Source organism: Aulonocara stuartgranti (assembly GCF_965226115.1).
Source record: "Aulonocara stuartgranti genome assembly, chromosome: 22".
Taxonomy (NCBI): Eukaryota; Metazoa; Chordata; class Actinopteri; order Cichliformes; family Cichlidae; genus Aulonocara; species Aulonocara stuartgranti.
The window spans coordinates 21,863,509-21,875,636 of NC_138957.1; the positions used below are offsets into that span (position 1 = coordinate 21,863,509).

General features: G+C 40.1%; 1 protein-coding gene across 4 annotated transcripts in view; it reads right to left on the minus strand.

The window, feature by feature from the left end:
* Positions 1 to 12,128, minus strand: part of csmd3b (CUB and Sushi multiple domains 3b) — a 404,527-nt gene that overhangs the window by 62,690 nt on the left and 329,709 nt on the right. For all 4 annotated transcript variants that reach the window (XM_082522480.1, XM_082522479.1, XM_082522478.1 and 1 more), the window contains 9 exons: positions 10,692 to 10,883; positions 8,387 to 8,513; positions 8,074 to 8,276; positions 7,557 to 7,748; positions 7,080 to 7,218; positions 6,306 to 6,493; positions 3,427 to 3,545; positions 3,151 to 3,226; positions 2,928 to 3,044 (listed from right to left, as the gene is read on the minus strand). In XM_082522480.1, coding sequence (XP_082378606.1) covers positions 2,928 to 3,044; positions 3,151 to 3,226; positions 3,427 to 3,545; positions 6,306 to 6,493; positions 7,080 to 7,218; positions 7,557 to 7,748; positions 8,074 to 8,276; positions 8,387 to 8,513; positions 10,692 to 10,883 — 1,353 coding nt within the window. The remainder of the gene's footprint in view (positions 1 to 2,927; positions 3,045 to 3,150; positions 3,227 to 3,426; positions 3,546 to 6,305; positions 6,494 to 7,079; positions 7,219 to 7,556; positions 7,749 to 8,073; positions 8,277 to 8,386; positions 8,514 to 10,691; positions 10,884 to 12,128) is intronic.

Genomic DNA, 12,128 nt, shown 5'->3' on the forward strand with positions numbered 1-12,128 from the left:
TGCTGTAGTCAACACCACCACCCCGCCACCCACACCCTTCTCCTCATCAATTGGCAACAGTGTATCAGTGTTGTCAGCTAGCGGGAGATGCTAATCTTGCAAAGACCGACTTGGATTTGGTAACGTACGCTAGCAGAGCAAGACGCTTTTCTGTCCTTTCTTCTGTATTGCAAGTTTGAGTGAAAGCCATATAACAAAGGCAGTAACCTGTCAACTCTGAAGTGCCACTCACACACTGAAACTGATCCAATCACGTTTCCTTGCGAAGAACACCTGCAGGGACTTGGCAATTAATGACATGCTACCGCTGGAAGACAGATGTGTAGGAAAGGAGGAAGGAAATACACCCAATACTTCCATACAGTAACAAAAGATTAAATTTCAGAGTGCAGCTGTACGGGCAGGTAGCATTAGACAGTCCCGGAGGTATTTTCTCAAACAGGTACAATTTGCTCTGTCTCGAATGATCACTGTACCATCAAACCAATCATTAGTAACCTGAAGATGTAAATTGGTAGGTGTAGTTTTATTGTTCGAAGCACATGTCCTATCTAAAAAAAAAGTCCTCTGGGATAAATTACACCGATCTGGAGCTTTCTCTTCCACTCACTGCACACATGCACATATATATCACCTCCACACCCCGCCTTGCTCTCACTTTGGCCCCAAAGGCTGAGGTGTTAAGGATTAAATCTGAACATTGCCAAGGATATGCTGGTATAAGAAGGTCACTGGTCAATTTATACAAGGCTGCCTCTCTCTGAGGATCTCTTTTAAGGTTTCAGTCACATTTTGCGGAAACATAGCTCTGGCTCACAAACGATCCTCTGTGCTTTCGTGAAAATTCTCATGTTGTTTTATTGACAAGCAAAGCAGGACGGAAACGATGGATTTTCAGTCGCCACCGAATTTTTCCCACAGTCAAAAAGGGGATTAAAACAAATCATTAAGAAAGCGTTTAGCTTTATATGGTAAACTACCCTCTTATTGTCATGTTTTATTGGCCTGTCATGGTTTCTGCCTGCCTGCAGACATCGCTGCCCACTATGTAAGGATTTTTAGGAAATCAGAGCGATTAGTTTCCCTCATTCCTTGCTGTGATATTGACATACTGCACAGCAGGCGGAGGAGTTCACACCTGAAACTGTTTCAAAATACAGTACACATTCGTCAACATTTGCACACAGATTCATGAATTTATAAAGTATGATGGTACACAGGGAATAGCTAACACACCTCAGCGGTACTAATAAAAAAGCCCACACAAAGTCACAGACATTCACAGACACAAAGGAATTAATGATCACAGCAGTGTTGTCCTTTGCTATGTTAACCTCATCGCTCTCTGTTAGAGAAACGCCTCTGCATGTAAAATCATATAGACCCTAGAGATCGGGTCAGCCATCTAGTTCTTAGAGTCCACCAAAGTCTGAACTGATCCACTGAATTTAAAATCAGGTGATTTTAAATGTTTGACTGTTCATTTGAAAGGTCTCTTTACTTCCTAACATCAGTTGGAGAGAAAACTGGGCGCTGATCCCTGTGGAGCTCCCGTGCCTACTGATGAGTTGCCTGAGTGGGTGTCCTCTGCCACGTAATCATCCAACAGGAGGTATAGCATCTCCAACGGGACATATGCCCAGGGTTTTCCCTACGTGCTGGTAAAACTGAAAGAGGCATTTGCACGAAGGGAGAAACCTCATTGACCATTAACCAGCCGAGTTTTTTTCGATTCCTACATCTCTGATCGCCTGACAGTTCAAACAGCAGGACTGCTGCAACCTCCAGCCTGGACCATTCAATTGCTGTAATTAAAAACAAGATATTTTACACAAGAATGACAGCTGCTTAAAAATTATGGGCAGTGCTGCAACTTAACAAAACAATCTGTCTTTTCACTCTGTGTGGGAGTTTTGGGAAGGCTCTCTCTGTGTGTCTTATACAACACGCAGACCAACCAAATGTTAGCTCCTCTCACTCAGAATTTCTACATGGAGGTGAAAATCCAAAAGCGCAAATATAATGAGACATCAACCATCCATGGCCTTAGGGAGAGCTGAGATTTATTCATAACACCACCAGGGCATAATTGGACATAACCCACCAATTACTGATTGTTTATTAAAGCTTAATTCACATTCAATGAGCAAATAGTTCTAATAATCAGTCAACAATGTTGTTCATTTATGATGTTGTAACTGATATTGTAGGCACAAATATAAGTTGTCCATCTCCACATTGATGGCATTCTTAGTTCGACAACACAAATCTAACTTGGTGTCCACTTGCAGGCTCTCTCCAGAGCTGTTAAATACAGTGATGCTCCACTCACACGTGTAGATTAGAGTCGCACTAGAATACATTAAAATGCAATTCTGTATTCAGCTTGAATTTTGAGTGATATGAATATACCAAAATATTCCAGACAAAACTCCTAACAGCTGTGGCAAAAATAAGGAATTATTTACAGGTTATTTTCCAGCAGAAGCCTTTTACCCCCCCTAATGATCACCCTCTCAGCACAGCCTCACTGTAACATGAAGAATCTGCTATAATATTCATATCCTTATTTATGTCTGGCTTTGAGACCACCACTCAAATGTGGCAGTCTCATCTCTAAATGTCACTACAATTATGAAACTCAGGCCTAGAGACAAATTAATGGCTAGAAAGCACATTTTTTATCACTTGTAATATAACTGATGTTTCTGCGTGTTTTCAAAACACTGAGGAAGCTTTTCAGAGGGCGCCACAAGATTCCCGCAATAAATCTGAAAAGATTTAATGCTGCTCTTTTTTTTCAGCGTAAAAAAAAAAGCAATACAATAATTATTTGAAAAGAAACTTGTGGCCACATGTTTAACTTTCAAAGCTGAACACAGCTGCATGTCTGTACTACGATGTACTGCATAGGTTGTTGAGCTCACCAAACTCTCTTGGTACGGATATAGAGTAGATGCAGGTCTGTCCGGAGGTGTAGTTTCTCGGGAAATTTGGAGATAAAACAGTCCCTTCTGATCCCGTAGAACGACTTCCGCACGGGGCTGGAGATTCAGACGTGTGCACAAACAGATAGCAGTGACAATGAATTCCATACAAGTAAATTCTACTTAAATAGAGTGAGTGACATATATGGTTTTTTTTTTTTACCTTGACAGCTAGGTAATGCCCTGTTCCATCCAGGTCTGCCATCATCACCCATACTGCATGTCAGAGTAGAATAACCCTGTAAACAGACAAAAAGGAAAATGTAAGAAAACCAGTCCACGTAACTAATTAACCAGCCAACCAACACCGTTTAAAAATTTCTACCCGCCCAGCCATTCAACAAACCAATGAACAATCCATCCAGCAACCTAAGAAACAGCTACTCAAATCCCCAAATCCCAAATTCAGTCAACCCCTCAGTCATCCAAGTGGCTGTACCTGCAGTACATATCCTGCTTCACAGTAGAAGGTGACCGTCGAGCCCAGCTTATAATCAGATCCCAGCCTGGTCCCATTCAGAACCACACCTGGGTCGAAACAAGATTCCCTCAGCTTGGCTAGATGGAGTAAAGAAAAAACAAGTGTGAGTTAGAGAGAACATGAGGCAAAGGAAAAGTGACAGGCACACATGAATAATAGGGCAAATTAATAATAACTAAGTCTCTTGCAATAATCAAATGAGGCAGGCATTCCGTTGGCCTTTGTAACAGTCTGTTTGACTTAGCTGTCTTTGCCAAGATGGAGCAAGAACGATAACTTCATCCCCCGGCTTTTGTGTGCTACATGAACCTTGTAAATTATGGCCTTGGCCCCCCTCCCAAAAGATTAGTGGCCACCAGCATCAACTTAAGACTTAATTTCTCAGTCCATGGAAAGTCAGTGTTGACTCTTTTGTGCAAATGAATCAAACTCGCACCTCCTTGACAGACTATTTCAACAGACACTGATTCAACGGGCACTTTATGCAGAGAGCAATAATTCTCTTTCATCCTGAATTTAGCATGGTACACATGTATATACACCAACGTGTGAGTGGTCTTAGTGTGAGGTAAAAGAAAATATTGTTGTTATATTCTGCTGAAATTGTGTCATCATGAGTTTCTATTATGTTTACTGTGGAAATCTTGAAGTAATTTCCCAAATGGCTTTCTTTAAGAAAAACACAAATGACAGAAAACAACATCAAGCAGAGGTGATTTAAAGATTCGAAATTATTTTTCAACAATCAATGGCTATAAAAAAAACCTTGCGGTTGAAATGTTTCAACTTTCCTTGTTTGTATCCTTAAAACAGAAAAGAACATAATAACTTAAGACTGACTCTCATGTAGTGGCCATATATATAGTGATATATAGTTAGGTAAATGTACTGTAGTGTGCCACTTCCATTTTTGTATATTTTTCTATGAAAATTGGATATTGGTGCATGAAAACATGGAAACACGGTTTGTACGATTCTAACAAGCTTGAAAGTCAAATTTTGACGTGACCCCAACTATTCTTCAACACAGCCCCGAATCTCGTAGGGAAGCTTTTGTCACGGTCCTGGGTCTTATGACCCAGTGTTTTGAGTTTTAGTTCATTTTGATGTTTATAGTTTATGTTAAGCCCTTCAGGTTTTCTAAGTTCATTTGTTACCATGCCTAGGTGATTTTAGTTCTTATTAATTCCCCCTCGTGTTTCCAACCCATGTTAAGTCTCCCCTGCTCTTCATGTGTTTCATGTCTGTGTCTTACGTTGTCAAGTTCTGGTTGTCATGTCTGCGTTTCATTATGTTTCCTGTTTTATTTTGGAAGGAGTCGTGTGTTCTTGGTTCTTTGTATTTAGCTTCACTGCTCCTGTCATTAGGTTCATGTTAGTCAGCTGTTTCCTCATGTGTCTCCACTTCCCCTGATCACCTCATGTGTGTATTTAAGTCCTCTGTTTTTGCATGTCATTTGTCAGGTCGTCTGCTCATCCATACCCTCACTTCAGCATTCTATGTCAGTTCACCCCGTTTAAGGTTTTTCATGTTTAGCTTTAGTTCACCCAGTTTAGGCTATGGTTTAGTGTTCACCTGTGTCCTGCTGTTTGTACTCCCCTTTTGCTGGCCTCAATAAACGGCTTATTTTCTGTTAAATCTACGCCACGTTCAGTTTATGGAGTTGCGTTTGAGTCCTTTTTGCCAACACCTACAGTCTGCCCTCGCCAGACTGTGACAACTTTCTTGTAATTTCTTTGAGTTGTTCTGAGGAATCCCATATGGAAAAGAAATAGTAAAAACTTATATGTGATTACTCATGAAAATGGCCACTTTCATGAGTAAATCATATAAGGCTTACATGATTTACTCATGAAAGTGACCACTTTCTCATTACTTTCATACATTGTTTTAGTAAGTATCCAAAACATACAAGTTTCATTATATAATTTTTCAAGGGATCTTATATCTGTTTTCACTCTTGTATGCTTTTCATACAAGTTTCACACAAGAAAGATACAAACTTTACAAGATTTATATATATCTTTTCCATATGGGATAGTACTCTTGAAGGACACCTGCCTTCTGCAGGTGTTGTCAAACTTTTGTTCTCTCCAAGATTTTCCCACTCTGCCTCAATATTGTTGAGGTCTGAGCTCAACCCATGGCTGAAATGCAGCTCCAAACCATGACATAACCTCCACTGTGTTTTACAGATGACTCTAGGCACTCACTGTTGTATCTTTTTTCTTAGCCTGTCAGCACACATTGATGCAAATCAAAAATTCACAATAAGACCTGTTGCCACTGATTTTCAGTGTAGGTCTGACATACGCTTGACAGCCACCCTTCCACTGAGACCATTTCTGATCATGCTTTGGCCAGTAGGAGACAGACTGAAGGGCCAGATGCATCTCTCAGGTTCTGTTTCAGGCCTTTGTCCACTTTCCTCAATTTTTAAGGACACAATACAAGACATGTCAAGTTTTCATCAAACAGCCCTTTGAGAATCACCTAGCTGGTGCAAAAATACTATTTTATGCCTGTCAAACTATGTTATCTTTGACATTTTTCATAGATTTACCTAAATAAAAGTAAAATACAAAGAAATGAGAGGTGACCCAAGACTATTGCACGGTATTATAAACTATTAAATGTTGCAGGAAAAAAATGCACTCCTTTCTCTTCTTTAAATGTGATTATACTTCAAATTTCTTTGCCTATTAAACTTTATCAAAATTTGCCTGTGTTATTAATATGACCTCTGTGAGAATGCAAAGTGTAGTTTTAGGTGCTGCCTGATTCAGTAAGAATTCAATTTAAATGAGAGATGTGGTACAGTTAGCAGACCATTATACCTTTGTATTCCAGGTGAAATCCAGTGTAAGAAACCGATCCATCACTACGGAACGCTAAAAGCATTGTATTTGAACTGCTCTCTATCCGCTCTGGGAGTTTGCTGTCCTGGAAGCTACCAATGAGCGGACTGTTGCTATCCGGACCGTCGTAGATGTACAGGAAATCATAGTTTGGCTCAATGTTGAAACTAAAGGTAGAGGAAGACAGAGACAAACAAGGAAGAGAAAGAAAGTCAACAAAAATTCAAGGACAAAGTATCTACCATGAATTCAGTGGTTTTTAGAGTTGTTTTGTTTGTGATTCGTACCACAAAGCAAGCACAGCTTTTGAAAGTGGTGAAAGGTCAATAGATTTCCAAAGCACATAAATGCAAAAGTTCCCACTTCTTGAAAAAAAGTCATAATTTTACATGGTTTTCAATCTTGCACAAAGCAAAAATGAGGTTGATTATTTCACTTTACTCTCGTTTACCTGCAGGAAAAATACCCTAAAAATTGTAATTTTCACCAACCCATTACAAAAGAGTCTTTTGGTCTGTTGCTCCAACACTTTGTCCAAATTGAAATGATTGCCAGAAAATTTAGTATTAGAACTTACTGCCAGCAAAAAAGGATATCCAGGTTTTCAGTCTTCAAATGGAGCCAGCTCAGCTTGGACAGGCTTTTAGTCTACTGTCATTCCATTTCACATTTCACTCGGCAGTAACATTTGTCTAGTAAAGAGGTTTTAAAAAGCTCAATCGAGCTGAACTGGAAAGTAGCATTGTAGGTTACCTGATGAAGGCCAGTGACAGGACGTAGTCTGGGTTGACAGCAATGAGCCAGTCACAATCTTTTGAGTGAGGGTAAGGATGCGGGTAGTTCGGAGAGAGTATAAATCCATTGGAGCCTGTTAGATTTCCTCCACAAGGAGCTAAAGTGGGAACACAGGTCAAGATTGACATTCATTTTGACAAAGCCTTGAAATGTCATAACATTTAAATATTCTCTCAAGCTCAACCATACAGAAAAAAAAAACAAAACCCTTTGTGTACCATGCAACAGAGTGTGGAGAAAACTGCTACTGAATGAAAAGCTTCATTAAATAGCAGAAGAATGAAAATATGTGAATAGAATAAAGCGTGCCCTTTTTATACAGCTCTCCTTTAAGTCAAAGACACATGTGTCCTTGAGTGAGACAATACCTCCAGCTGTATATGCAGTACATTTATTGTGCGTCCCTATAGAATATATGAAAGTTGGAGTGTTCACCTATGCAGACAGGTGGGCTGGGCTGCCAGTAGTATCTGTTATCCACTTGTATACAGGTTATTTTGTCGTCCCCCTGGAGCTCGTATCCTGGGTCACACTGAAAGGACACTGAATCCCCCGGCTCACGGCCATCTCCACTACGACTGCCATTCATCGGTACTCCTGGGTCCCTGCAGGCTGTAGCTACTGAGCCTGGACAGATAGGGGATAGGAACAAAGCAGGGAATAGAGGAGAAAGAGGGGAACAATTACAGAAAACTGTGTCACACCAGGTATCTAATGCTTTAACCCAACGCATAAAAACAGCACCACTTCCACTAACTAATGGGTCCTACGTAAGTTAATTTTGTTCCAGTTAGGTGAAGGTCTTTGAAGCAGCATAATTATATAGCTTTTTATTCCCTTTATTATTGATGGAACTACCCATTGAAGAGCATAGACACAACAACAGTAGTCTAAATGATACCTATCTGTTATATTTGATATCTTTCTGGTTAGATTTAATTTCATCACTTACTAGAAAACTGTATGGCAAATCCAGACTTGCTGATGTAAAAGTCAGTCTCAAACTGAACCGTCACTGTGTTCAGGGTCGAGTGGATTCCTTCAGGGAGCAGAGACCCACTGAGCTCTGCCAAAGACATTTCATTCTCAGGTGGCCCATCCCAAACCTTCAGCATGTCATGGCTGGCTTCAGTGTCAAAGGCCAGAAACTGGAGGCTGTAAAATAAGAATAAAGTTTAATTAAAGCAAGAATATGTTTCACTTCACACATGAGTTTACACTATGCTTAACGTATCGATCAAAAGCCTTAATGCGATCATCTGTACCTCACAATATTTCCCGAGTCCACCTCGATGGTCCAGGTGCAGCGAAGGTTATTGTCGTATGGGAAAGGGTATCCGGGGGAAAGGATCCTCCCTGACGACTCACCCTTAAAACGACCCCCACACTCCGCTACAGGGATAAATAACGTCACACACACTTATTTTAAAACAAACTGTAAACATCTCTTTGATTAGCGCCTTTGTGACAACATTACAAATCACCGCGGCCCAACCGATGGCCAGTTGATGTGTGTGTATGTGCGCTGTCACAAGCCAACCATTTATCTGTCTGTGGCAATTGTTTGTCAAGGCAATCAGATCCAGTAGGTGCACCTCAGAGGCCACTGATTAAACGATCACCAAGGAGACAAATGGATAAAGAAAGAAGCTAACTCTTATCCGCTGAGTCTCTCTGCCTTTCTCACTCTATATCACACGCAGGAGATGAAGAGAAGAGGAGAAAAGAGGAGGAAGAAGACACAAAGTGCTGATCTTGCATTCCTCCCTAAAGAAATCACAGCACATTATATAACAGAAAATAATTCCCCCTTCTCTCTTTGTCTCTCTCGGTTATATATTTTCACAATCTTCATCCACTCTCTGCTTTTCCTCCCTCTCCATGTTCCCCCTCCCTCAGGCTCTCCTCCCTTCATCACTGGAATATATTATCTCGGGTAATCTGAGCGATATTAAGAGTTTGGAAGGAAAAAAGACGGAGAAAGAGAGAGGGAGAGGGAAAGAGGGAGAGAAAAGGAGAGAACCAAGGGGGTAAAGAAGGAAAACCTGTGAGTAATAAGAAGAAGAAATATAATATTAAGACTGGAGGTTAGATGAGGTCACAGCGTGTCACTGTTAAAATATAAAGTCAGAGCATTTCAGCCAGTAGTTTTATGAGTCTTTCATTATTGATAGTGTGAAGGAGGGAGACTTATTAGTCTGAATCCAAAATCAGAAAGTTCAGAGGCAGCAGTGAAGGGAAAAAAAATGGTCCTAAAACACTGGACTGACTGTTATGCTTATAGCTCCCATGCAAAGCAGCAACAGCAGCCATTCTATTTGTCACTTTAAATAAGCCTAACATTTGTTTGGGTTTAATTAGAGGATGCAATCATTCAACCATGTGCTAACTGGAAGGAATAACAACACATCCGAATTAAGTTCAAATAATATTCAAATCACAGCGTTTTAGGTATTTCATTCCAGTACACTGATAAATATGTGAGTGTGTGTTTATTTTCCAAGCGAGAGAAGCCCGAAACTGCACAGCCAGTGAAAGACTACGGTCGACTTCTCGATATCAATACTTCGGACGGTCGCTTTGCATCAGTTTGAAACCTTGGAAAATGAATTAAAAAGGCGACGATGGCATAATTGAGTATTAAGCAATGTGTCGATACTAAGTGGGGAGTTTGCTCCACAGAATGCTTTTAAACAAAGCCAAATCAAATTGAATAAAATGAGTTTATGAAGAAATTCTCAACAGAGTGTTTGTCGCTTAGCTCTTCGTGTGCTGAGAGTTGCCTGGAGGTTATGTGTGCTTTATGTCGGGGCATGTCTGAGTACATAACACAGCACTGGGAGAATATAAGGGCAGGTGCCAGGAACAGAAAGAAAATCTGCCACCGCAGAAGAGGTAGTGCATCAGTTGGGCCGAGGGATTCCAGGTGGTATAATGCCGAATAAATAGGCTTTTCATTGGGACTTTAAAACTACAACAGCGTGTGATATCCAGGGAAAATCAAGAAAGGTGATTCTACAGGAAATTGGCCCCCATCTGTTTTCCTTCCAGATAACTGAATTAACATCCTGCAATCAAATGTTGCATAAAGCTGCAAGTCACTTTCTAATCTATTACAGAGCAAACCTTGTATAATTATGCTTCCTGATACCTAAAGGTGTGTGTGTGTTAGCTGAATTCTAGATAAATAGCCATCCCAGCTAAAGAACACAATACACAGACGTAAAGAATTTATAATTACATTGACGTTCATTCACTGGAAAGATCCTGCTCTGATTTTTTATTGAAATGATACCAACACACTTTTCAGCTATCGCGTAACTCTGAATCTATTCAAGTAAGTGCTGTGGAACACACACTATACAGCATTAAATGCAACAAGATCAATTTAAATCTTAGAAATAAAATTACCTCTCCCTCCCAAGCTTATTAAAGAATGTTATTCAAGGTCGGAAACACAATGCATCTGTGGAGGACTCTGCATGCCTTCAAAAATCTCTGTGTGTGTTTGTGTGTTTTCATCAGACCTTCTTTCACAGTGTTATTGGCTTCAGATACTAAAGGACGTACCTATACAAGAAGGCAGAGGGTTATCCCAGGCTCTCCTTTCACCCGTCATACACTTCAGCGTAGAAGCCCCATGTAGAGTGTAACCAGGCTCACATCTATATGTGATACTGCTCCCAGAAAAATGACCTTGGTCGTTGACCTTGAAGCCAAACTGAGGCACGCCTGGGTCTTCACAATGAGACAACTCAAAACCTAGAAAGAGTCATAAAAAAGAAAAAAGAGCTTCACAGTACGTACTTTTTAAAAAACTCACTAAGGGAAATCCAAAGCCCACAAGAGAAACAGAATTAGTTTTATTTAGATGCGCAGCAATATTCCCTTAATATCTGGCTCACTCAAGGATTCTGTTTATGACCATGCTGGTATCACAGATCCTGTTAAGCTCTCATCCCGTTTTAATAACGAAACTGAAAAAGATACATGAGACATACCATTATTAGGAATGATACTGGAGCGTGTATACACCTTATCCAATTTAATGTTGTTTTTCACAGTCAGTGTAAGCTCAGTTTCCATGGTAATATTCGGAAAATTTGTTCGCAGTTTTGGAGAGCGAGATATGAATAGGTATATAAATAGCTTATCCTTATAAGACCATAACCGGGATTTGATCTACGGCATTACCTGGAAGACGAGGTGCACCGGGACTTGAGTTATCTCCTGGCAGACTGCTGTAGGTGCATGTCTAAATCCTTAAAAAAAATGGCTATTTGGAAAGCTATACTTACTATTGAGCAACAATTGCACATTTGTCATCATCCTGACATGAAGTGTGAACAGTTTTCCTATCTAAAATTGTTCTCTCTTTGCTAGATATGTATAAGGAAGCAAACCACCATGCATTATTCATTCGACCACATCTCGGGAGTTTTATTGAATTACAGCCTCTATATCAAATGTAACACCAAACAAACAGAGGCAAAGTACTACAATCTCAAAATTGCTGCTGCTAATGTGCTTTGTTTTACATGGCAAAATAACTTCTACCTGGAAAAGTATGAAAACAGCAAAGGTCTAAGTAAGCCATCCTCTGCGCCAACACAGTACAGAGACAACACAACTTCAAAGCGAATAATACTAAGCTATCACCCTTCATGACACCATTTAAACAATTAGAATTCCAACTGTGCGTCTAAGAGGGCACTGCCAAATGTGGGTGTGCTTTGGTGAACATCAAAACACACCTTTACCACTTCGTCCTACGCTGAAAGCTTTGTTAATCAAACGCGACATGTTTCTTCTGATCGTTTCAGTGGGAAAATTCACATTTACTTCTGTGATCCATCCAACCGTTTAGAGTTAAACTGTTCTAGTGAGCCTGTTAGATTTATCAGAAATCAGCAGTTGTCATGAGGCATCTAACTGGTTAATAATTTGAGACATACGGCTAAAATGTATTTACATCTGCCCAAGATAATCCAAAAAAAATCAAAGATT